Source organism: Miniopterus natalensis, chromosome 18, assembly GCF_054644295.1.
Source record: "Miniopterus natalensis isolate mMinNat1 chromosome 18, mMinNat1.hap1, whole genome shotgun sequence".
Lineage (NCBI taxonomy): Eukaryota > Metazoa > Chordata > Mammalia > Chiroptera > Miniopteridae > Miniopterus > Miniopterus natalensis.
This window is the reverse complement of record NC_142098.1, coordinates 36,162,401-36,189,559: the sequence shown is the minus strand read 5'-3', so window position 1 is coordinate 36,189,559 and position 27,159 is coordinate 36,162,401. Positions and strand designations below refer to the sequence as shown.

General features: G+C 39.9%; 2 protein-coding genes across 3 annotated transcripts; both read right to left on the bottom strand.

Moving 5' to 3' along the window:
- Positions 1-28: 28 nt before the first annotated feature.
- Positions 29-11,171, bottom strand: LOC107542235 (uncharacterized). 2 transcript variants are annotated; one of them, XM_016219493.2, is made up of 5 exons: positions 11,107-11,171; positions 9,036-9,108; positions 7,581-7,624; positions 4,770-4,896; positions 29-3,793 (listed from the first exon to the last, which is right to left on the bottom strand). In XM_016219493.2, the coding sequence occupies exons 3-5, from the start codon at positions 7,593-7,595 to the stop codon at positions 1,968-1,970; spliced, it is 1,968 nt and encodes a 655-aa protein (XP_016074979.2). In that variant the 5' UTR covers positions 7,596-7,624; positions 9,036-9,108; positions 11,107-11,171; the 3' UTR covers positions 29-1,967. The 2 variants fall into 2 exon arrangements, with proteins under 2 accessions (XP_016074979.2, XP_016074980.2); XM_016219494.2 differs by lacking the exon at positions 9,036-9,108 and having other exon boundaries at positions 11,107-11,157.
- A 3,848-nt stretch (positions 11,172-15,019) lies between these two features.
- ZNF283 (zinc finger protein 283) lies at positions 15,020-25,839 on the bottom strand. The gene is given in 7 exon segments (XM_087826747.1): positions 15,020-15,658; positions 15,660-15,722; positions 15,724-17,629; positions 20,939-21,112; positions 22,246-22,372; positions 24,115-24,200; positions 25,759-25,839. Coding segments are annotated over 7 exon segments (2,424 nt in total). The 5' UTR covers positions 25,763-25,839; the 3' UTR covers positions 15,020-15,594.
- Positions 25,840-27,159: the final 1,320 nt, after the last annotated feature.

Below are 27,159 nucleotides of genomic sequence, written 5' to 3'. Positions count from 1 at the left end.
TTATATTGGAAACCAAAAGCACAATCCATGGAAGACAAAAATTAAATTTTATCAAAAAAATTTAAAAACTCCATCTCTGAAAAAAAAAAAAAGTTAATAAAAATACAATTCACACATGGATAAACATTTTTGCAGACACTTAACTGACAAAGAACATGTATCCAGACATAGAAAGAACTCTCAAAAATCAAGAATTTACAAAATAGGATCTATGGATAGCAAACATTCATATATAAATATGCTCATCATAGTAATTAGAAAAATGTAACTTAAAACCAAAATGAGATACCACTATAAACCTACTGAAATGCTTTAAAAAAAACCCAAAAAACTGATACGCACTAATGGTGGGAATGCACAATGGTATGTCCATTTTAGAAAGGTGGTGAGATTTTCATAAAGTTAAATATATACTCTTATCTACAACCCAGCAATCCCACTATCAAGTGTTTACTAAGACAAATAAAACTTATGTTGACACACAAACTTGTATGGGAATGTTTATAGCTGCTCTTTTTCATAATCACTAAAAACTGGAAACTCAAATGTCCTTGAAGTCATAAATGGACAAACAAAATATGGTACATCCTTTTAATAGAATACCATTCAGCAATTAAAGGAATGACTACTGATACATACATCAAGACTGATGAATCTCAGAAGCAGTTAAGTGAAAGAAGCCAGACCTCAAAGGTTACACAGAGTCTGACTCCATAAATATGACGTTCTAGAAAAGGTAAAGTATACAGACAGAAGAGGTCAGTGGCTGCTAAGGACGTCAGGGGTGTGAAGGGAAGAGGGGTTAACTACAAGAGTACAAAGGAATTTTGGGGTGGAGGGGGCTGAAACTGTTAAAATGTCTTGATTGTGGTGATAATATGATAACAAGCTTCTGCCAAAACACAAAATAATACATTAAAGATTCCATTTTACTATATATAAATTATTCCTTAATTAAAAAAAGAATGTTAGCTTGTAAGATTTTCATAGATGCCTTTTATCTCACTGAGGACTTTTTTTTATCACGAGAGGATGTTGAATTTTGTCAAATTCTTTCTCTGCATCTGTTTAGATGGTCATATATTTGATAAAAAGAATCCAGACACAAGAATACATACTGAACCTGTATGAAGCTCAAGGACAGACCTAACTAATCTATGGTACAGAAATCATAATACGGTTGCTTCTAGAGATCAGACTGACTGAAAATGTATACAAGGAAATATTCTAGTTTAACAGAAATATTGTATACATTGGTCTTGGTGATTACACAAGTGTACACCTTTGTCAAAATCATGAAACTGTAAACTTGAGATTTATGCACATTACTGAATGCAAATTGTACTTCAATTGTTAGCATACAAAAGTGCTGCTCATAACCAGCTGAATGGCTTTCTCGATCCACTAATGGGTTGCAACCCTGTTTGATAAACACTAATTCACAGGAACTACAGGTTGGTAGATGTGCCCATTTGTCTAAATGTTCTCCGAGTCTTGCAGAATTCCTCTTCTAAATACAATTTTATAGAAATATTTAGAAATGAACTGAATAGAAATTTCAAATATGGCTGTCCTCTTTTACTCATTTAACAATTACTGAACACCTACAATGTGTTAGGCACTGAAAAGGCAGAGTAGATTTGGCAGTCAACAAAGTCACCACCCTCTTCACACTTATATTCCAGGGGAATAGTTTCAGGCATTTCATCTTAGTGTTGTTGATTAACTTCAGATCAGACTCATCCTTCCTATGCTTCTCTTCTGTGTAATATCTGCTAAATGTCATGATTCTGCATGAAGTCCTTATGTCTCCACTCTCACGAGGCTTCTCTGCTATGTGGTCATCTAACAACCGCTGTGACACGACAAGCACTGGCTGAAATATGACAAATGTTTTGTTTTCTATAACAGGTCTAATAATTGGACTATTTCAGCACCCATTTTGAGGTATTAAAACATAATTTTTATCAAGCTTCTTTCCTGTATGAATTCCCTGATGAAGGAAAGTCCTTATCACCCTCATCATCAGCATGAACTCGCTGATGAATTACAAGACTTGAGCTCCAACTGAAGCCCTTCCCACATTCCTCACATTTATATGGTTTTTCTCCAGTGTGAACTCTCTGATGGGCTTGAAGGTATGAGCTCCAACTGAAGACCTTCCCACATTCCTCACATTTATATGGTTTCTCTCCAGTATGGACCCTCTGGTGAGCCTGAAGGTATGATCTCTGTCTGAAGCGCTTATCACACACATCACATCGGTATGGTTTCTCTCCTGTGTGGACTCCACGATGAGCCAGAAAATTTGAGGCTCGACAGAAGCCCTTCCCACATTCCTCACATTGGTATGGTTTCTCTCCAGTATGGCACCTCTGATGGGCCTGAAGCTGTGAACCCACACTGAAGCCTTTCCCGCACTCTGCACACTGATATGGTTTCTCTCCTGTGTGGACTCTTTGATGGACTTGAAGACTTGAGAACTGACTGAAGGCCTTCCCACACTTCTCACATTTATAGGGTTTCTCTCCTGTGTGGATTCTACAATGAACATTCAGATCTGAACTCCGACTGAAGCCCTTCCCACATGTACCACACTTGTATGGTTTTTCTCCAGTGTGGCCTCTTTGATGGGCCAGAAGATTTGAGGCCTGACTGAAGCCCTTCCCACACTCCTCACATTTATAGGGTTTCTCTCCTGTATGGACTCTAAAGTGAATGTTAAAATCTGAGCTACGACTGAAGCCTTTCCCACATGCATCACACTGATATGGTTTCTCACCACTATGGCCTCTCTGATGGTCCAGAAGATTTGAGGCCCGACAGAAGCCCTTCCCACACTCCTCACATTTGTATGGTTTCTCTCCAGTGTGGCTTATCTGGTGGGCTTGAAGGTGTGAGCCCACACTGAAGCCTTTCCCACACTCCTCACATTTATAGGGTTTCTCTCCTGTGTGAATTCTACAATGAATGTTAAGGTGTGAGCTATAACTAAAGCCCTTGCCACATGCATTACATTTGTACGGTTTCTCACCAGTGTGGATTCGCTGATGAGCCTGTAGTCGTGAACGCCAACTGAAGCCCTTCCCACACTCTTCACATTTATAAGGTTTCTTTCCCATATGAACTCTCTGATGGACTTGAAGATAGGAGCTCTGACTGAAGCCTACCCCACACTCCTCACATTTATAAGGTTTCTCTAATGTGTGGGTTATCAGAGAAGTGTGACAATGTGAGCTCTTCCTAACATATCTCCCACACTCCTCAAATTTGTGTGAATTTTCTCCTGTAAGAACTCTCTGATGACGATGAAGATATGACCTCTGACTAAAACTCTTACGTGACGTATCATATTTGTATGATTTCTCTCTACTGTGGACTCTTTGATGGGCTTGAAGACTTGAAAACCGACGGAACGCATTTTCACATTTTTCACATTTATAGGGCTTCTCTCCTGCACAGGCCATCTTATTAATTTGAAGACAAGAGTCCTGAATAAAACCTTTCTCACACTCCTCCTGTTTGTAGGTTTTTTCCCCAGTGTGGACTCTGTGGTGAACCTGAAGCTGTGAACTCTGATTAAAGCCTTTACCAAATTCCTCATATTTATACAGTGATTCACCTTGTTTTTCCAATGGAGAGCCAGTTCCTTGAATATTTACTACAGAATTTCGACATCTGCTTAAATCCTTGGTAACCTGTTGCCAGATTTGCGAGCAGAAAAATTCTTCATGTGGTAGGTACCTTAATCCAACTTCCTGAATAATCTCCATGTTACTTAGATTCTTGTCTCCTAAAAGAATAATAAAGAGAGTTTGGAGATGGGCATGTGAATGCTTTGTTCAGAAATGTCAAGGTTATAGATTTGGGACTACACCCCAAGGCTTTATTGAACCAGGAGAAAGCTCCATTTTTATTATCATGTCTCATTGTTCTCTGATTTACATGACTCCGGAAACCAATAGATGATCCACCAGGCTCCCATTCACTACTCACTAACAAGACACGTTTAGGAATTGTACTAAAAACTATTGAACTGTATACTTTAAATGGGTGAATTGTATGGTACGGTAGGGTATGTGTATGCAAATTACATCTCAATAAAACTGTTAAAATGTTAAAAAAAAAAAAGCCTATTTTCATCACACCCTGCCCAGTATTTCTCACCCTATTCTTGGCACAGGCTGCACATTTCACTGCAGGTATTGCAAGGGGCTCTGACACTTTCTACCCTATTTTATTTCACTAAAAAATGCTGGTAAAATTTTCTAGGTGGGTGTCATGACCAACGAATTGGACATGATCACTACTTGAGAAAGGCTAAAAACATGTAACAGTCACCCTACCAATTTACAGTTCATTTACAAAACACACTTTAGCTGAGGGAAGACGTCCAGAAAAATGCCATCGCTGCTCTAGCTGGTTTTGCCCAGTGGTTAGAGCACTGGCCTGCAGACTGAAGGGTCCTGGGTTTGATTTGGGCCAAGGTCACATACCTCAATCCCTGGCCCTGGCTGGGGCACATGCGGGAGGCAACCAATAAATGTGTTTCTCTCACATCACTGTTTCTCTCTCTCACTCTCTCTCTCCCTTCCACTCTCTCTAAAAAGCAATAGAAAAAATACTAATAGCAAAAAAAAAAATGCCATTGCTGTGTCTCATGTTGCTTAGAAAACTGGCAACCAGTTGAAGAGCTCCAAAGCCCCACACATCCAAGGACACAAATACTTCAGGGGGCTCAAGTTCAGTCACAGGGCGCCTGTCCTCACCCACTGAGACCAGGTTCCGGAAGTTCTCCAGCATCACGTCTCGGTACAGCTTCCTCTGGGATGGGTCCAGCAGCCCCAGCTCCTCCTCCGTGAAGACCACAGCCACGTCCTTGAACGTCACTGCCTCCTACAACACCAAACACAGGCAACCTCAATCTCACAACCAGCCTCTACTGGGAGAGGGGCAGCACTGAGAAACGTGTAAAGACTGAGACCAGAGTCAATTTTACTGTAATATAGTTAAACGTTCCAAATAATGCATATTATGTTTTTCTTTTCATAATAAATGCTGAAAACAACTTTTTACATGGATATTACATCCCTGTCTAATTATTTTCTTCAGATAAATTCCAAGAAGTGAAATTACATCAAAGAATTTGCAACTTCAAAATTATTATGTACAATAATAATTTTGGCAAATTTTCGTTTCAACTTTTCCCCTATTTTATCTTTCCCTCAACAGAATGTAAGCATTCCTGATTTTCCATACCATAAACAACATTGAATACAACCAATGTTTTTATTTATTTGGACATGTGATCATGTCCAAAAATTGATTTTAGAGAGAGGGAGAAAGAGAGAGAGAGAGAGATTTTTTTGTTCCACTTATTTACTCATTAACTGGTTGATTCTTATATGTGCCCTCACTGGGGATTGAACCCACAACCTTGGTGTATCAGGACAGCGCTCTAACCAACTGAGCTACCTGGCCAGGACCAACAGATGTTTTTAAACCCTAGGTAATCTGGTCAGTAAAATGCAACTTACTTTGTTATTTGTACTTATTTGATAATTAATAAACTCATTATATTTTCATATATTTACTGGCCATCTTTAGAACCTGTCTGTTAATGTTTCTACTCCAATTGGGGTTTTTTAACTTATGACTCTGTAAAATTTCTATTAGAGATTTTAAGTTTTGTTTCTTTAACGTATGTATTATATTTTTCACCCACATTTTGCTATTAGTCTTGTATAGCTTTGTGCACAGCATGATTTTTCACCCTTGACACTATTGACACATTGGGCCAGATAATTCTTCGTTGTGGGGGCTGTCCTGCACACTGTAGGATGTTTAGCAGAATCCCTACATTCTACACACTGGAAACCATTAGCAACCCTCAAGTTGTCACACCAAAAATGTGTCCAGATGTTGCCTGGAGGCAAAACTGCCCATGATTAAGAATCACTGGTATACAGATTTGTCTTAACTTTTCATATGAAAACTGTATTAGTCACTGGACTGCTGCACATCCAGGTGCCACAGAGATTCACAGAGAAGATGAGGCCACCAAAGAGTGAGCATATTTGTGGTGTTTTCTACCCAACAGCATAACCAGGCACCACACACAAAGGGCTAAGTCTCTGGTTGGGGAATTCTTTTCCCTTGCCTCTATATCCAAGTAAAATTCTAGGAGTCATTTTGCATCAGTTGGATCTTTGGTTTCTTGTGTGAACTTAAGCAGTTTTCTGAAATTCTACAATCCTGTTTCTTTGTAATAAAAAAATACACATGAGTCCTGGCTGGATGGCTCCACTGGCTGGAGTGTCATCCCATAAACCAAAAAAAGGTGGTGGGTTCGATCCCCAGTCAGGGCATGTACGGGAGGCAACTGATCAAGGTTTCTCTCAAATCAACATTTCTCTCTCTCTCCCCCCCTTCCTCTCTCTCTCAAAATCAATAAAAAAACATATCCTTGGGTGAGGATTAAAAATAAAAATACTGATGAGACCAAGTACTGCCTCAGAAGGTTGGTCTGAGACTAAATGCAGAAAGAAAAGGATCTGGCAACTCCTTTTGTACTAATGCCTTTTAAAATTAAGTACATTATTGCTTTGATAAAATAAATTAATACATAAATAAAAAATATAAATCAGTAAATAAAACATGCACAGGATACGACGCAGCACAGCCTAGCTTTCTTATATGAAAACGCCTAATACTATTTTCTCCATGTGAAGTATGGGTTAGACCCTGTTGCACCATCATACTGAAATATTCTACATACAAACATTCAAGGTTCCACGTATCAAATGTACTTGTTCAATCTGGAGTTCCTAAAACATTAAGAACACAAAATAGCAAACTCTTCCAAATTCCCTTTTGAGGAGAATGATCTTATTAGGAAAACTGTTATTACAACATTCATCAAAACAGTAAAAATTCTAAACTACCTAAATGTCCAAAAATGGGGAAAAGTTGTAAGAGACACAGAAAGTACAAGTCAAAGGAATATTTGTGGTCATTAAAAATGGAGGGCATACTATACGAATTAGAAAAGGCACACCTTAAGAATTTTAAATATACAGTCATCAAAAATATAGAGCTATGAATGCATGTGAGAAAAAGAACATGGGAAAGTGAAAATACATGTTTTGTGAGGAAAGCAGCAGTAAAGTGGGAGATTTATTTTTCACTGCTATTGACTTTTTCTACTCTTATTTATGAAATTACAAAAGGTGATAAAACAAGCCCTGGCTGGGCGGCTCAGTTGGTTGGAGAGTTGTCCCATACACCAAGAGGTTGTGGATTCGATTCCTAGTTAGGGCACATACCTAGGTTGCAGGTTTGATCCCCGGTTGGGGCGTGTATGGGAGGCAATCAATCAACGTTTCTTTCTCTCTCTCTCTCCCTCTCTCCCTCCCCAAAACTAACCCACACTAAAATAAAAAGTAGTGACCATCAGACACATAAGATGGTCCAAATGCCTACTGTTCTCTTTAATCCTTCCCAAGAAAAAGAAACAGGATGTGTCTCATACTGAGAAATGAGATGACAATTTAAAACCTAGACAGGCAGGCCCAACTCACCTTGAACTTGGTCATTTTGTCCGCCTTCTGGGGAAGGGCTGAGTCTTGGGAAGGCACAAAGGGGAAGGAGAAAAAACCAATTAGATTCTGGCCAAGGATGTCACTAACCCATATGGCTGCTTTATGTGAACCCCTCATGCACACCCTGTGAACACACACCCACTGAGCCTGGTGCCAGTAAAAGCAATGGTGCCCCTTCCTTGGGGTGGCTTGATGAGCAGAGTGCAGAATGCATTCCAAACACCACTCACCCCTCCAGCCAAGACGCCCCGCATAGTGAACAACCCGCCTAACCACCCATGGTGGCCCTAATACAAGTTCATGCAGCTCTCAGGGTACGATTCTGATTACAGGAGAGTGGAAATTGAGAGCAAAGTACCCAGGTTAAGAGAGTAATCCCTGGGGCCAAATGGCACTGCTACTTATTAGCTGAGAAATCTTGGGCATGTTATTAATATCTTCACGCCTTAATTCTCTCACCTTTAAAATGGAGGGATCAACAGTGCCTATTGCATAGATTGTTGTAAGAATAAAGTGAGTAGTCAGGAAGTTCTAAGAACACTTTCAGGACACCTTATTAGTAGCAGCAGAAAAGCAAGTAATATTCACTAACATAAAACTGGTCTCATAAATGGTTCCTATCAATGGAGCCTTCAGAGGTGGTTGTCTGTCATATGACTTTCATATGACCTCTGCCATGTTATCCTCTCTTTCTTTTTCATAGTTAATTTGATGCCTTTGCAAAAATATTTAAGATTAGACAGTTTTTTCCTGTATAAAATATACATAAGAAAACCTACCATTTTAACCATTTTAGGTGTATAGTTCATTAAGTGCATTCATACTGTTGTGCAACCATCACCACCATCCATCTCCAGAAATTGTTCACTTTTCCAAACTGAAACGCTGTACATTAAACACTAACTCTCTACCGCCGCTAAACACTATTCTTTCTCTATGAATTTGACTATATGGATGACTGGTTTTTTAAATCTAGTAAGTCCTGCCCTGGCCAGTGTGGCTCAATTGGTTGGGGTGTCCCATACACCAAAAGGTTGCAAGTTTGATCCCTGGTCATGGCACGTAAGGGAGTCAAACAATCAGTGTTTCTCTCTCTCTTCCTCTCTCTCAAATCAATTAAGAAAAAAATCACTTTGTTTGTGAAGGTAAAAAAAAAAGCTATTAAGTCCTTACCAAATTTACTTTGTTCATAATAAGGCCTTAAAAAGACTATCATGGAGATGAAGAGAAATGAAAAACCTGCAATGCTGAGGATTTATTTAACCATAAGCTAGGTAATCCACATGCCACTTAAATGAACATGCCACAGTGATCACAGTAATGACAAAAGCAACAAAAGTGGCAATGTTTAACATGGAATAAGTGCTAAGGACATGTTAGGGACCTTGTAGAGCATCTGGCACGCATTGTTTCATTAAGGTACCTCCCGTGTACCTGTGAAGAAGCTACTGTTGTACCAGTCTTGTGACTTTGGTCCAATTGCCGAAACCTCTGTGACTATCCTCAGCTGTAATAAGGAAATAACAACAGAATGTCAGGCACAGGATTATTGTGGGGAATAAACGAGCCAATTCATGCAATGCCCTTGGCATGCACACAAAGGAAAGACCACGTGAGAGCCTACTAAGAAGGCAGCCATGTGTAAACCAAGGAAAGAGGCCTCAGAAGAAACTAAACATACTGACATCTTGATCTTGGACTTCTAGCTCCAAAACTGTGAGAAAATAAGCTTCTGCTGTGTGAGCCACCCAGTCTGTGGGTATTTTGTTACAGCTGCTCTAGCAAACTAATACAATCTCTCCTCTCGTGGTCATCATTTATAAACAATTTGTGATAATTAATTTTTAAGTCCTACTGAATTAACATCAGCGTTTGCTTTAAAACTCTCAAGGCAAAAAGTGTGTACATGGAAGAAGAAAAAGCCACAAGATTAGCAAGGATTGAAGCAGGGTGGCTGTTACATAGAAGTTCATTTTACTACACCTTGAGTATGTTCAGAAATTTTCACAGTAAAGAGTTAAGGGGGTATCTATGAATAGTGTGCTAACTGTCATAAAACATATGTAACTACACACTTTAAAACTGTTAAACAGAAATGCATTAAAAGTTAATAATTGCCCATATCTTAGTATTATGGATAATTCTTAATGCTTTTAATTATTTCTATATTTCCTGAATTCACAATGAATGTGCACTTAAACTATAATCAGAATATGGACTATATATATTGTTCCAAATAAAATTAAATGCTTTCAAAAATTTATAAATATGTCAAAACTCACCCTACTTTTAAAATCCTCTACAATAAAATTCCTACCTACATCCACAATTCGATCCCAAATGACTCCTCTGCAGCCAGTTTCCAATGGTTGACTATTTCTGTAGATTGTTTTTCTATTTTGTTTCCTAATCCCAATTTGGGGATTTTAAACTGTGGGACCAAGAATATCAAAAGATATAAGAAACACAAGCCCTAGATACAAATCCCACTGCTCTTACTAGCAGTGTGACAGATAAGTAACTGCTCTCTCTCTCCATTTCCTCATCTGTAAAGTAGAGGTAATGACAGTATTGCCTTTATAGGGCCTTGTGAAGGTTAAATATGTTAATTCTTATAAAGCCCTCAGAATGATACTTTGCACTCAATGTTTATCTATGATGACCAGCACTCATGCCCTGTACACGTTCTACATATTGTCACAGTTATTTAACAATAACTGAACACCTTTGTAACAGGAACATTTGCTAATGAATAAAATACCTTCTACCATTCAAAACAGAAAAGTGGGACTGCTGCGAGGAGCCCTGGGCTCACTCCCCTCCTTTCTGCAGCCCCCTTTCAGAAGTAGGGGCAGGGGAAGGAAAGGAGGCTGCAGATACCACGGTCCTCTCTGATCCTGGAAAAGCCAGAGGAGATCTGTGCCTCACTCTTCCTTAAAAACGGGTCCTAAGCCGCCCACGCATAGCCTCCTCTTCTGCGGGGATCAGAAAGAGCCAGTGGCACTGCGAGGAACTTCGGAGAAAGGGATATTCTTCTGATTATTATAAGACTAATATTAACAGCTAACACCTTGCCAGATAGACGCCTGAGCTGTCAAAACATTTCACTTGTACTATACCATTAATTCTCAAAATGTTTAAGGCTCGTACTATCTATCCCCTTTTACAGAAAAGGAATCGGAGGCACAGAGAGATTAAAGTTGTCATCCAATGTTTATGGCTAGACAGTGACAGTGTGGAAGCGGGGGAGGAAGGGGGGCAGCTGACAGCCCGGGACACCCCGGGAACCCTGCGGGATCCGCGTCCGCCCCAACCTGGGTACTCGCGAAACGCCTCAAACGCAGGGGCGCGGGCCAGCGGCAGGAAAGCGGCAGCCCCGCCCCTCAAGCCCGCTCTCGGCCTCTGACCGCGGCTTTCCTTCCCTGTGACCCAGGACCGGGCCGGCTGATCCCACGATCAGGTCAGAGAAGTTGAAAGAAGCTGCGGAGTCCCGGGGTTCACTCACCTCACACAGAGAAACGAAGGCCGCGAGCCCCACCTCCTGCAGCGGAAGCGTCTCCGACTTCGCGGAGCTCGCGGACTACATTTCCCAGCATCCCTGAGGGGCACCATAGCTGCCGCCCCGCCCGGCTGGGGCGATAGTGCCGGTTCCAACACCGATGGCCTGACTGCAATTGCCCCAAGTCCACGAAAGAAGCTGGATTCGCCCTCTGGTAGCCGAAATGCCTCCATACATGCATAACAGCTGACTCTACGCCCCTAACTCCCTGCCGGAGCCAGTAATGCACATCCGCGCTTTCTCCGAGCGGAAGTGCTCCAGTCACGGGAGGCGAATGGACTACACATCCCAGAATCCTCTGCAGGGCCAGCCTCCCACCAGCTGAAATTTTCCGTTTGAACCGGCAGGCGGAGTGCAAACAAATTACCCGGTGCCTGTAGAACTCCGCTTTAGTTTTCTTTTTCTCATTGTTCCCTTTTACGAGTAACAGAATTTGAAAATATGAAAAATAAGTGCAAAGTAGTAATAAAGGCGTGCCATATGTGAGCTAAAAATAGAGGTAACAAAAGGTACTGGATGACTGCGCTTCACAAGCCGCCTTCATTACATGGAGCGGGATTCACCTGTGACCAAGAGCCCAGAAAAGGAGATGCAACCGCCAGGCGGGATGTGAACAGAAGCAGCAAAATTCTCCGCTATTCCTTCGCTTTAGTCTTCTTGCATTGGCAGGAAATTAGAGAAAACATAGTATCGCATAGCGTTTTCCCCTATATATCTTGAATAAAATTCTGCTTTGAGTTCAAACTAAGGAATCACATCACGTAATTCTTGCTCTTTTTATTGAAATACAATAGGCCTATAACGTGTAAGATAAACAACACGTTGATTTGATACATTTATATATTGCAATATGATTACCGACTTAGCTATAGTTAAAACTTCTATCACCTCACCTAATTTTTATTTCCTTTTTGTGGTGGAAACAATAAAGATCTAGTCTCTTAGCAACTTTTACGTTTATAATACAATGTTGCTATCACCACTATGTTGTGGATTATCTCTCCAGGACTTACTTATCTACTAGCTCTAAATGTGTACCCTTAACACATCCCCAATTCCCCTAACCCCCAGCTTCTGGTAACCATCATTCTTCTCTCTGCTTTTACCAGTTCACCTTTTTTAGATTCCACAGACAAATGATATCATACAGTATTTATCTTTCTCTGCCTGACATCTCATTTAACATAATGCCCTCGAGATCCATCCATGCTGTTGCAAATGGCAGCATTTCTTTCTTTTTATGTCCTAGTAATATTCCACTGTATATATGCCACAAATTCTTTATCCATTCATCTGCTGATGGACACCTAGGTTGTTTCCTTATCTTAGCTATTGTGAATAATGCTGCAGTAAACATGGAAGTGCATATATCTCTTCAAACTCCTATTTTCTTTTCTTTTTTTAATCTTTATCTCAGAGAGAGGAAGGGAGAGGGGAGAGAGAGAGGGAAACATCAATGATGAGAGAGGCATTGATTAGCTGCCTCCTGCACGCCCCTGACTGGGGATCAAGCCCACAACCCGGGCCTGTGCCCTGACCGGGAATCAAACCCCGATCGCCTGGATCCTGGGTCGACGCTCAACCGCTGAGCCACGCCTGGCGGGGTCCCAGAGTATTAATTGAACAATATCTCATATTGTACAACTCATCTAAAACTAAAGAAGAGTATTTTCAGCTTTTCTGATTGTGAAACCTTTTATGTGTTAGAAAGATCTTGTATTCTATGGGCAGTGGTTTGGCAGCTCAATTGAAGATTTTTCATTTTTAATAAAATTTTTAGTCTTAATATCCTAAGAAAATTTCTAAAACTAAGCTAATATTTCTTATTTCCCCATAAAAATTTTGAGGTTTTTTGTTCTAAAAAAATGCCTCTTCTTCCTTGTTACTCATCACAGTGTGTAATATTATGTTTATTTATATTTGGATTATTCTATGTAGGTTTCCATCAGTCAAATAAAATGCCCGGATTCTTATGGCAAGAATTTTGACTGGTTAATCATCTATTCGTCAGAAAGCTAGAGCTCTCAGGCCAAATCCAACCCACCACCTATTTGTATATGGCTCTGGCCAATAAGAAAAGAGCAAGAATCGCTTTTACATTATTTTAATGGTTGGAAAAAATAAAAAAACAAATACTACTTTGTGACAGTTGAAAATTATGGATTTCATAATTTGGCTTCTTTCATACCACAGCCTCAGAGTTCAGTAGTTGTGCCAGAGACCCTGTAATGCACGAATTCTTAAAATACTGACTGGCATTTACGGAAAAAAAGTACTTGCCAAATCCTGCTTTATACTTAGTACAGAGAAAAATGCCTGGCAGATAAGAGACTCTATTGGTCCAAGTTTGGTGTATCACTTAGATATCAGGCTGGACTTTTTAAAAGCAATCTCTTTCAGCATGGGGAAACAAGAGGCCCCTGTGGGGCTAATAAGTAAAGCGAATCCCTGGCTGCTGAAAAACTAAGTTGGCCTCAGCTGTCAGACGGTAAACATAGACCAGTGTAATCAGGGGGGTGAGGTGAGTAGATTGTGGAGTCAGAAGAAAAGTGGCAGATGAAAGTGTCAGCACAAGCACATGGGAGTTAGTTGCTGACACTGTACTTCCACAGGTTCTGCACACAAGCCATTGAAACCCCCTCTTGAGACAGTGGCTGCTTCCCCATATCACAGGAATGTTTCTCTACAAAGTACATTGGTCTCTCTGGGTTTTCTCATTAAGCACTAGTCGGTAATTGCTTGTTACTATTTTTCCTGAGCCAAGTTTCTGAGATATTCTCAATTCTCCTTGAAGACTGTCATTGCTACCAGTGACATCATAGTGGGTGCACTGGGGGGAAATGAGATCATGGTGCTCCCAAACTATAACTCACACCCTCAGGCACAAGCCCTGGCAATGACAGGCTCATCATCCAGGTGTCAGAGGTCTGCTGGTATATGAATCTTTTTCTCCATTTTAAATTGTCATAAAAAGTGGCTTTGTGGCCCCAGGAATCTTTTTTCATTATTTCTTTAATTTGCTTAAAGGTTTTATTTAGGCATACTTATTTGAATTTATTGGGGTGATATTCGTTTGCAAAACCATACTGGTCTCAAATGTACAACTCAATAAAACATTATCTGCACACTGCATCACATGCCCATTGTTCCTAAGTCCCTTTCTATCCACGTTTCCCCCTTCTTTGCCCACCTCGACCTAGCCCCCACCCCCCTTTCTCTGGCTTTCACCACACTGTATTCTGTGTCTATGTGTTATGTATGTTTTTTGGGTAATTCCTTCACGTTTTTTCATCCAGTCCCCCACCCTCCTTCCCTCTGACAGGGATCTTAATAAGCCTTTAATTTAATCTCAAGATTAGAGAGTTGATGACTCCAGTGATGGTGGTGATATGTCCCGTTTTTACTATATTTTGAGTTATTCTCTTCCCCTTCCTTTTTCTTCTTGGGCTTTTGAATCTACCTCTCCATCCTTTCCCACTCTTACATTTGCCAGAACTGTTCTATTCCCCGTAATTAAACCTTCCAACCTTTTAAAACTTTTCTTTAAATTGGGGGCCACAACACCTTTGTCACAGGAATGAAGAATATATAAAATCACAGACACATCTGACTCTGAACATGGACATAGAAAATGTGGGTTCATTTCTTATTTTCTCTGCAGTTAAGATTGGCTTTATAATAACACTCATAAAGTTATCCCAGGCCTTATGGTCAAGATGGCAGCATAGGTAAGTGCAGTACTCAAATTCTCCCACATTAAAGTTACAACTAAACTATACAAGCATCATTGAGAACTGCCTGAAACCTAGCTGAACAAAAGTCTATGACTAAGGATAAAAAGAAACCACACAGAGACTGGTAGGAGGGGCGAAGATGCATTTATCTCATAATGGACAGGTAACAAATTTGTGGACTGGCACTAGTCTCCAGACAACAGTTTGAGTAGCACTTATCTAAAATTGTTCCTACATTCTAATCCAAAGGGTTCCTCATTTGGATGAATTCTCTGATGTATTCTAAGATGCTTACCACATCTATAATCCTTTCTGCATTCCTTACATTCATAGGATTTCACAGCCGTTTAAAGTCTGATGTGCAGAGCAAGAACTGAATTGAATTTAGGTTCTTCCCACATTCCTTAAAGTGTTTCTAGTAAGTATAAATTCTGCAAAGCTTATCAGACTCTATGTAATGAACAAAGATACACTCCTTTCATTTAAATGGTTTCAAATCAGTATAAATTGATGTTTAATAAAAAAAATTCTAAAGGCCTTTTCATATTCCTTATATTAAAAATATTACTAGAATGAATTTCCTGATATCAAGCAAATTGTCCATACACAGGTGAGGCTTTTGCACATTACCTACATTCATAAGTTTTCTTCAGAATAAGATTTCTCTTATCCATACACAAAAAAATGTTTTCATATCTCTTCAATCATAAAGTTTCACCAATATCGTTCCAGTTGAGTAAGTTGTCCATATAAAGGCTTCTCCATTCTTTACATTCACAGGGTTTATCATTACTATGAGTTCTATAATGTTGAACAAGGCTTGAGTCATGAGTAAGTCTTCCCAAATTCCTTACATTGATAATGTTTCCTACCAATATGAAATCTCTGATTAACACTAAATTGATATCCACTACCAAAGACCTTCCCACATTCTTTAGATTCATAGGATTTCTCAACAGTATGAGCTCTCTCATGTTTAACAAGGCTTGAACTCCAACTGAAGGTCTTCCCACATTTGTTACATTTAAAAGGTTTCTCACCAGTATGAATTGTCTGATGTTGAGTAAGGTGATAGCCACGACTAAAAGTCTTTCCACAATCTTTACATTGATAGGGTTTCTCACCAGTATGAATTCTCTCATGTTGAACAAGACTTGAACCACACTTAAAGGCCTTCCCACATTCCTGACATTCATAGGTTGTTTCTCCAGTATGAAATATCTGATGTCGAATAAGTTGATACCCACTACCAAAGGCCTTCCCACAGTCCTTACATTCATAGGATTTCTCAACACTATGAGCCCTCTCGTGTTTAACAAGGCTTGAACCCCAACTAAAGGCTTTCCCACATTCCTTACATTCAAAAGGTTTCTCACCAGTATGAATTGTCTGATGTTTAGTAAGGTGATAGCCACGACTAAAAGCCTTCCCACAATCTTTACATTCATAGGGTTTCTCACCAGTATGAATTCTCTCATGTTGAACAAGACTTGAACTACACTTAAAGGCCTTCCCACATTCCTTACATTCATAGGGTTTTTCTCCAGTATGAAATATCTGATGTCGAGTAAGTTGATACCCACTACCAAAGGCCTTCCCACAGTCCTTACATTCATAGGATTTCTCACCAGTATGAACTCTCTCATGTTTAACAAGGCTTGAACCCCAACTAAAGGCTTTTCCACATTCCTTACATTCAAAAGGTTTCTCACCAGTATGAATTTTCTGATGTTGAGTAAGGTGATAGCCACGACTAAAAGCCTTCCCACAATCTTTACATTCATAGGGTTTCTCACCAGTATGAATTCTCTCATGTTGAACAAGACTTGAACCACAATTAAAGCTCTTCCCACATTCCTCACATTTGTAGGGTTTCTTGCCAGTATGAATTATGTGATGTCGAGTAAGCTGATAACCCCAACAAAAAGCCTTCCCACATACTTTACATTTATAAGGTTTCTTACCAGTGTGGATTTTCTGATGCTGAGTAAGTTGATAGCCACAACTAAATGCCTTCCCACATTCTTTACATTTATAAGGTTTCTCACCTGAATGAATTATCTTATGTTTAGCAAGGCTTGAGCCCCAAAAAAAGGCCTTCCCACATTCCTTACATTCATAAGATTTCACACCAATATGAATTTTCTGATGTTGAGTAAGATGATAGCCACGACTAAAGGTCTTCCCACATTCTTTACATTCATAGGGCTTCTCACCAGTATGGACTCTCTTATGTTTAATAAGACTTGATCCCCAACTAAAAGTCTTCCCACATTCCTTGCATTTGTAGGGTTTCTCACCAGTATGAAATCTCTGGTGCACAGTGAGTTGACAGGCACTAAAAAAGTCTTTTCCACATTCTTCACATTCAAAGTGTTTTTCAGCTGTATGAGTTCTCTCATGTTGAACGAGTTCTGAACCATGACTACACGTCTTCCCACATTCCTTACAAATATAGGGTTTCTCTGGATTATGAATACTTTGATGTGCAATAAGAGATTTACTTTTTTTGTAAGTGGGCATTTTTTCATAGCTGATTATCATTTGACTGAAGCATTCCTCTGGATGTTCCTGTAGTCCCTCAAATTTGCTTTTGCACTTCCAATCATTTTTGATCATGGATGCCTCAAGACCAAGGGTTTTACTTCTTTCCTTTACCTCCCATTGGGAAAAATTTATTTCAGAAATGTTCTTTCCTGAAAAGGTATTTTTGGTCTCATATGTTGACTCCAAATCTGAAAGAAAACAAGAAAACCACACATTTTATTTCCTCTACCAGAAAAATGTCCTCCAAAGTAAAAATAAAAGATGAATTGAAAATAATACCCCTAAGTAAGTTAGATTAGACTTACTGAACTCCTAAGCAACAAGTCTCTCCTCATCAAATTCAATTTTGATTTTTCAACTCTTGTGACCCTACTGTTCTGATTTGACAATTTTCTGGAGGATTCAACAAAGATCACTTTAACAAGTCCCTCATCTTGCTGTGTAGATGGTCCCCTAAACCAAAATGTACCCTTGCATCAATCAAGCTCTTCTGTGCCCAGGTGTGATTCCAGCTGAACTTTTAATGACTGTCATGATGAACTGGAATCTAGAAAATCTCCACATTAGAAAACAACTTCATTAAGCCAAATAATTCTCCTTCACAGGAATTTTTCTGAGTGGTTGGTGTTGGGCTAAAAAGCAGACAACATCTTGCAGTTTGACCAGTTATTTAGTTCCAAGGCTCTAATGGATTTCAAACAAGAAGTGAAACAAAACTAACTAAAGCTGTAATACAACCACCCAGCTCAAATCCTGATACACTAAAAGAGGTTAGCCCATCAGTGGCCATGTGGGAAGTTTAGAGCAAAGAAAGATTTTTAAAATCTAATTTGAAACAAGAAATGAACTAAAATTAATTAAAGTTAGTCCTAGCTCAGCTCCATGCTTGAAGCACAGTTTTGTACAACTTAGCATCAAAAAATAATTCAATAAATTTGAATTGCCATATAAGGGCTTGCATTATAATTATTTGGTACTTGAATGTTTTTAGTGTTGAGTTGGAATTGGAGATGTCTGTGTGAACTCAAGGTTTTCAATATATTGATGTAAATGTGTGTGCATGTACATGTACGTATGTAGTATATAAGTATATTTGCTAGTACCATCCACTGAGAGGGTCTGGGAGCAGCCACCCCTCAGCAGCAATGAGCAAACCTAGTACCCAGATTTTGGCTTCTAAATACCATGGACAAAAAGGAACCAGAGCACCTGGAAGAAATGGCTGATATTAAGGCTGGAACAGGGAAAGTGCAAGATGAGCCTGAAACATGTTGTGTCAGAAAATAAGGAAGTGCTTAGGTGGAGACATGCCAAAGGACCAGAAGCCACCATGACAGGGTTCCCAGTGGTTAAATATGGAACAAGTTCAAATTTTAAGCTTCACTAATAAATAATAGGAAAAATAGATGACAACCCACTGACTAGAAATCCAACATATAAATAAACTGAAAGTTTGAAGGGGAATACAATACTGAATAGTCTCAAAGTTCCTTCTCACAAAATACTCATTAAAGGAAAAAAGATTAACTTTATAGGGAGGAAGCTGGCAGATATGATCTTAATTGCACAAAGGAAGCATCAACAGTATTGACAAATCATTTGCACAACTTGACAGGATGCAAGGAAAATGCAGCATGAATTCTGTGATATTTCTGTCAAAAAATGCATAACCTAAATCTAATCATGAGGAAAGAGCAGACAAACCCACACTGAGGAGCACTGTACAAAACAACTGACCTGTAATCTTCAGAAGCAGCAAGGAATGCAAGTCAAGGAAAGATGTAGGAACTGTTCCAGAGTGAAAGAGACTAAACAATCCAAATTCCTAAAACAACAATGGCAAAACTGTGTATTATCTGACCCTTGCGTATCTCCTAATTTCCTTTTTAAAAAAAAAAAAAAAAAAAATCTTTATTGATTTTAGAGAGAGGAAAGGAGAGGGAGAGAGAGAGATAGAAACATCAATGATGAGAGAGTCATTGATCGAGCCCACAACCTGGGCATGTGCTCTGACCAGGAATCGAACCCTGATAGCCTGGATCCTAGGTCGATGCTCAACCACTGAGCCACGCCCGGCCAGGCCTGACTAATTGCTTAGTACACACTCCACTGCTAACTCTGCTCTGGCCTTACAGGTCCTCCAGTAAAGTTCCTTTCCAACCACAGGGCCTTTGCACTTGCTGTTGACGGTGATTGATATATTCCTCCCCCATATAGTCATATAATTTGATCCCACTTCATGTGTCTACTCAGGAAAGCTTTCCCTGAACACTTTATCAGTTAGCCCTATCAATTCCCATTATTTTCTATTCTCTTATGTCCTTTATTTTTCCTAAACAGCATGTTCCATTACAAGATTTTATTTATTTATTTAGTTACTTACTTGTTTTATATTTCTCCCTGACTACACAAACTGCAAGAGAATAGGCAAGTTATCAATCTTGTTCATGATGGTACAATGCCTGGCTGGAAGTAGGCACTCAAAATATTTGCAGCCCTGGATGGTGTGGCTTCATAGTTAGAGTGATGGCCTGTGCACCTAAGGGTCATGGGTTCGATTCCGGGTCAAGGGCAGGTACCTGGGTTGCAGTTTTGATCCCCAACCCCAGTCAGGGTGCATGTGGGGGGCAACCAATCGATGTGTCTCTCTCACATCAATGTATCCCTCTCTTTCCGCACTCCCTTCTACTCTCTAATCAATGGAAAAAATATCCTCAGGTGAGAATTAACCAAAAAAAACACAACAAAAATATTTGCAGAATTTATGAATGAATGCATATATTTACTCACACACAGAGAGAAATGCAAAAGATCTAGAAAGCAGATGAATCGAACATATAAGCAAAATGGTTACACTGGAAACAAAAAAAAAATCTTCCAAAAAAAAAAAAAAAATCTTCCTCACTGAAATGGGAGGGGAATGTGAGAAGAAAAACAAGGAGTGTGGGAAATGAGATCAAGATGAAGTTCCTTTTCTAGCCCAAAATGAGACCTCCATTTCCTGCCAGGTGTCAGGCCTTCACTCTGCAGGCCTTGGACCTCTGTAGGGATCTTTCCAAACACCACCCCAGATGTTCCTGCTTCTCTTCTGTGACCTGCGAGGTTGTTTCCTACAATGTTGGTTCCCTCCTTCCTTTGCCTTCCTGGATTCCACTCTCTTGGTCCTCCCCTCACAACCTTCCAGGACTCTCCTCCTTGCTCCAATAATGTCGCCACACCTGACTATGCTAAGATAATTGTCAATAAAGTAAAGGTAAAATGACGTTGATAAAGACTTCAGAGAAGAGAAGGACGATGGGAATAAAGACCATGACATCACATAGATAGGAAAATGATCATGTCTGAAACTCATCCAGGCTCCACCTCTTTAGAGCAAACAGAATCCAGACTCTGGAGCCAGACTTCCTATGTCCAATCACTGCCACTGCCTCCCACCAGCTGTGTGACCTTGGGAAGTCACTTAAACTATATATGCCTCAGATAAAAATAGTACCTACCTGTGTCCTGGATGGTGTTGCTCAGTTGGTTGAGTGTCGTCCCATGCACCGAAAGGTCGCCAGTTTGATTTCTGGTCAGTGCACATGCCCAGGTTGCAGGTTTGATCCCCAGTTGGAGTGCATGTGGGAGGCAATCGATTGATGTTTCTCTCACATCAATGTTTCTCTCTCTCTCTAAAAAATAAAAACATATAAAAAAAATAAAAATAAAATAGCACCTACCTCACAGGGACGCTGTGAAAGTTAAATAGGTTAATATATGTGTTCTTCTTAGAACAAAGCCTGGTTTATAGTAAGTGCAGTGTGAACTGTTAATGTTATTGTTACTGCTGTTACTTTGCTAAGAGGAAAACAAAGTTTCATGAGATGTTTTTAGGAGTTAGCTCAAATTGTAAATTTTTACTCTAAATTTGTTGTGCTCAAATTGTAAATTTTTACTCTAAATTTGTTGTAAGTAAAGGAATGCATTTACTTAGTAAGAAATGAATTCTGTTCATTTAATCCAGCCCTATCTAAAGTGAAGAGGCTCTTTTGAAAGTTAGAGTGTATCAGGACCCTGGTCCCCACCCTAGGTATACTACCTGTGTATGGGTCAGAAAAGAACAAAGAGCAGTGCTTCTTTAATGTTCATAAAAATCACCTGGGGATCTTGTGTAAATGCTGATTCTGTCTGCAGGTCTGGGGTAGGACCTGACAAGCTGCATTTCTAACCAGCCCCAGAGAAGCTGATGTTACTTATTTACGTAATGCTTAACAATAAAAAAGTTAAAACCCCATATAAACCAAGTCATGGCTTCCAATCACTGAGGAAACAGCCTACATTCTCCCCGCAAACCAACAAAACTGGCTATTATCTGGGCCTTGCCTGTCTCCTCACTAATTCTTGATACTCTCTCCTCCACTACTTTGCTCTGGCCTTCTTACGGTTCCTCAAACAAAAAGACCACACTTTGAGTAGCAAGGACACAGATCATTTATAGAAATGTTGACGTTAAACACAGTATGAAATCTGGTTTCTCTGACAATGAAATAAATGCCCCATAATATAAATCCAACTCCTTGGTCATTAAAGAAGAGAGGTCATTCATTGCAGGAAGGGTCACAGGAAAGTTTGAAGCTCACTGAGGGGTGGGAAGATCAAAGTGCTCAATGAACCCATTTCTAACCCAACAATTATCAAAACATTCCTTTGAGAACGGGAAGAAAAAATCCACCTGGTTTGTTCAAAGATAGCCCTGTAATTCCCAGTGAAGAAAGCTGATGTCGCAGAGAGGAGGTTCTAAATGATTTCAGGCAGATGACCTTACCCAGTGAGATCAAGTTATTATAGTTCTCCAACATCACATCCACATACAAGTCCCTCTGAGCAGGGTCCAGGTACTCCCATTCCTCCTGAGAGAAGTCGATGGCCACATCCCTGAAAGTCACCAACCCCTAAAACCAAAAATCCTCAAGTTACTTATGAAATTAAAGAATTTAAGAAAATATTTCCAAGAGGAAAAAAGAGGTTGTGAAGGATAAACCACAAGAAGGGGAAAATATAACAATTTTTATTGTTGGGCTGGAAGCCTGTGATACATACAGGTAGGAAAAAGTAAGGAAATTAGTATGACTAAAGCAGAGTGTCTACATGTTCTGGAAGAATCCTGTGACAGCAGAAAAAACTTCCTGGATACTGTGAGATAACTCAGTTCTCCAGAACTGTCTGCTAATATATTTTAAAAATCCCAGTTTCTCTTCTATTGAAGAAAAAGTGCAGGGGAGAAAGAGAGTTTACTGGTGTATATACACACATCCCCTGCTCTGTGCCCGCCTCAGAAATCCTTTATAAATGTGAACTGCTATGCCACCTCTTACCTTTAGGAATACGGAAAACAAAAATGAAAACATTTTCTCCAAAGGAACTACAAAATCTCTACTTCAGAAAAACAACTTCCACTAAGGATTATCATTAAACCTCAAGTAAATCATTCTGTTAGATTACATTCTAAGAATTGTGTCTTATGATGATGAATACATAAAATGTTTTATTAGCTACAATTCAGTTTATCATTTGGCCATATGAGATTAATAACTCTTATATTTACACACGTAGGTTGAACAAAATTTCTAAAGATTTCCTTAATCCTTGTAATCGTACTTAAGAATCTGGATCACCTGCTTGTTACATCAACCACCCGCTGCTTAACACCTTCCTTGTCCCCAAGTTGGAGGACAATGATATAGGACACTGCACATAACAAATGTTGCCGAAGACTGCATGTCCTGGTCAATGACAAAATGGACTTTGGCACATGTTCATCAATTAGGGAATTCCTGGAAAGAACCCCTCACTCTCCCTGTAATCCTGAAAGCCTCGCAAAGCATATGATCGCACACAGACTTAGGCTGAGAACAAAAAGTCCCAAATTCCACCTGAACCTTCTGGAAAACTCAGGTTTGTGAAGAAGTTCCAAGCTTTCCCATGTAATCCAACGGGACCCTCATCACTAACTCCTCATACCACAGACTTGACAAGGGAATGAGAGATTCTGAGAAGGGAAATGCTACAGCCCTGGTGCCACGAAGATGGAGGTGATAACAAAGGGCACGACCAAGACAGCCTGCCATGGACATGCCACAGCGAAACACCAAAGCTCTTCCAGAGAATACACAACTGAAACTGCCTGCTATGTGGCCATCCAGCCATCTCAGGGAACAGGACTCCGACTGGCTTCTTTCCTAGCTCCTGCCAATCAGCACCTTGGCCAGAAAAGTGGAATCTGTCATTTCCAAAATCTCTAGTCTTTCAGTCTCTCCTCTTTCCTCCTTGTCTTATATAAACCCTGTCTGTGCTTTGATAGATAAAATCAATCCATCATTGGTTTTCCTTGTATAGGAGTAAAAGTGCTAATGGTTAACTTGTTTCTTTGAGCAACTCTTTGACAGAAGCTCAAGTACTTCCCACAAAAGACTCCATTCCTTTACTGTTCTTGACAGAAGACTGAGCTTGCAGGAGATGTGGAATGACGTGTTCAACAAATATGACACCGACTGGAAAGGGTACGTCGGGAGGGCTCTGAGAAGCAGGTTCAGGGATGGGGTTCTATTAGGTAGAAAGCTTTAGCATAATTAAGGAAAAGGTTCTCATGAACTAAAAATCACTGTATTTCAAGGAGAGAGAAATATCAACTTACATCAGCCATGGTTCTATAATTGCAAGAACTAAGTAGTGCTCTGTGGGGTTCCTCTATTGTAGAAGCAGAGTCCAGAAAAGCCAGAGCTGGGGAAGGAAAAGGAATCTTTAGATCATGTTTAATTGATGCCATCATGACTCAAGCTAATCCACGCCCCATACACCTGGAATCCAAACACTCACCCAAAACCCCCCGGTCCTTCAGCAGAAAGGTTTCTTTCACCACCCAGTTCTGGGGATGTTGCTATGAGCTTGAAATTGGACTACTCAGTCGTCCCCAGGTCAGATCCTTTGCCCTCCATTCCCACCTGTCAGGACTGAGAATGGTCCACATGGTCCAAGACTAGAGCATTCTTCATGGGCTCAGGACTTTGGAAAATTGGTCAAGACATAGGAGCAGACAGGATGTACAAACAATTCCTCGGGCAATAGCCTGTGCCCAAAATCTGACTTAATGCATTCAGAACATCCATGCAGGGGAATACTATGAAACTTTGCTAAGTTGGAGGAAATAATCAAGATCTACTGTCAACAGAAAAAAGAGGTTATATGATATATATAGTATAACTACATTTTTAAGTGGTATGTATATAGCAACATAGAAAGGCTGAGGATCAGACATCAACAGATGAAAAATGTTTGGAAAGTTATATAGCCATATATAATAATGTATTATGGTCATAATGATCTTTTTGTTTAGATATTCTGCATAATTACTGTAATGACAGCCATGCATTATACTAACTATATGATTTCTATGTTTGTCCTACCTAGAAAACAATGGCTGAAACTCCCAAAGAAATCTCGTGGGTATATTGAGAGGTTCTGATCCTGCTTCTCAGGTTTGATTCCCAGTCAAGGGCACATACCTGAGTTGTAGGTTCTCCCTGCCCCGCTCGGGGTGCATGTGGGAGGTAACCAATTGATGTATCTCCCTCCCTCTCTTTCTCCCCTCCATTCCCTCTGAAAAGCAATGGAAAAAATATCCTCAGGTGAGGATTAACAAAACAAAAAAAAGATTCCCCCATGAGTGAACACAAGTTATGTAAGTCACCTTCAAAGTCTGAGGAAGGAAATATATACGCATAAACAGAAACTCAACAAAAACGTATGTATTTGGTAAAGAGTAGATGCTGGACAAATGTGGCTACACCTTTCTACTTCTTCACTGAATGGCCAATGAAAACAACATTTTGGATATGATCCTTGAAAAATGTCTTTTCAAACCCTGTCTTTTCTAATGGGATTCATACAGAGCTCCTAACATTTGTGAGTACTTTTGTTCATAACTGTAACTTTTGCTTAATATTATCATTTACATTTTTCCTTCTTTTGATTCTTTATAAACAAAATTTTTATTAAGTGAATATTATTCTACCACAGGAAATGCTACAATTTACCTGTTTCCCTATCACTGGACACTAATTTTCTACAAGCTCCTTCCCAGTTGTTATATCTTTTTATTCCAGACCAGTGGAGCTAGATCTTTTTGAAGTTATGTGCACTTGATAATTTCAGTAACATATACATTTTGCCCACTTTATAAAATGACTTTACAAATATTTACCAAAACTCTGTCTCAATTTCAAGGGGTTTGTGGTCACTTGGAATAAGAAGACCTGAGGTAAAGATTTCCTATACTAACCCATTTGAGCATTTGGTCACTTTTTTAAACTTGCAAGCACCCATCACAATCATCTTCATATTTCTCTTCATATGTTGATCTATAAAAAGTTGATGGGGAAAGATCCAGAATCACCACATAATAGCAAGTCTTAATATCTACCAAGCCTGTATCATAGGGCAGGTACTGTTCTAAGGAGCTTTACATATGTTAACACATCATTACAATCCCATACAGTAGGTATTATTTTGTCCTGATTTTGTCAATGTGGCAAGGAGAGCCTGAATCATTTGTCTAAGCTCATCCAGCTGGGAAAAGGCAGAGCCAGGATTTGAATCCAGATGCTCTAGATCCAGAGCCACATTCTTAACCGCAACACAGTACTGCCTGCCTCTCACAACCTACACAGAGTTGGACCTGAAACAACTTGTGCTTAGCAGTGTTAGATTTCTATGAAAAGATTATATGAAAGTCTCTGCCCTTGTTGGCGCACACTGCAAAGCCCTATGCTCAAAGCTCAAGCACATTACTGCTCCTAAAAGCATCGCAACACTGAAATTATTAACTGAAACTATCAATTCTCTCCTATCTTGTTTTGAGCTTTAAAAATCATGACTGTAGAGAAGATAAAAAATAGGTTGTACACCATACTATCTAAATATTAATCTCCCCAAGTAATCATAATCTAAAATAAAGCTCTAACAGTAATCTCCAGGAGGTGTATTTCCTTTATTCTTTCTTTTTTTTTAAAAAAATTTCAGAGGGACAAAGGGAGAGGGAGAGACAAAAACATCAATGATGAGAGAGTCACTGATCGGCTGCCTCCTGCACACCACGCATGGAGCATGTACCCTGACTCCAGGAGGTGTATTTCGATACCAGGAGAACACTCAGAAAGGGAGAATGCCCTGAAGGAATTGAACAATTTGCCACATGAACAGTTGGCTATTAATTGACGAAAAGGGCAATATGGGACCACTGGGAAGGGGGATGCATCAGCGTGGTGGGTCACTCACCAGAGGGAAGACCCACGATAGACACTTCTAGTCAAGATATTTCAGGCTAAGGAAAGCAAATATTCTCGTGATCTAAAAGCAAAAGCAATTGTACGAATAGAAAAGAAACACAAACTCACCTGAACTTCGATTTCCAAACAGGCAACTATTCTTTCCTCCTCCTCGGGGTCCTTCTTAGAAACCCGACAGCAGCTGGAGGGGAAAGAGGAATCATGAGACACCAGTGTTTTTTGGAGCAGACAGGCTTAACTAAAAAAGAAAAACAGAACCAAAAAGGCCACATCTGCCTTCATCCACATACAACCAAATCGAATTCAAAGGGAGGCTGGACTCTTATCTCTGAGTCGACAGCAATTCTTGGGGACTGAGGTCTGGTTGTCGTGGCTCTGAAGCCCGCGGCTGGCCC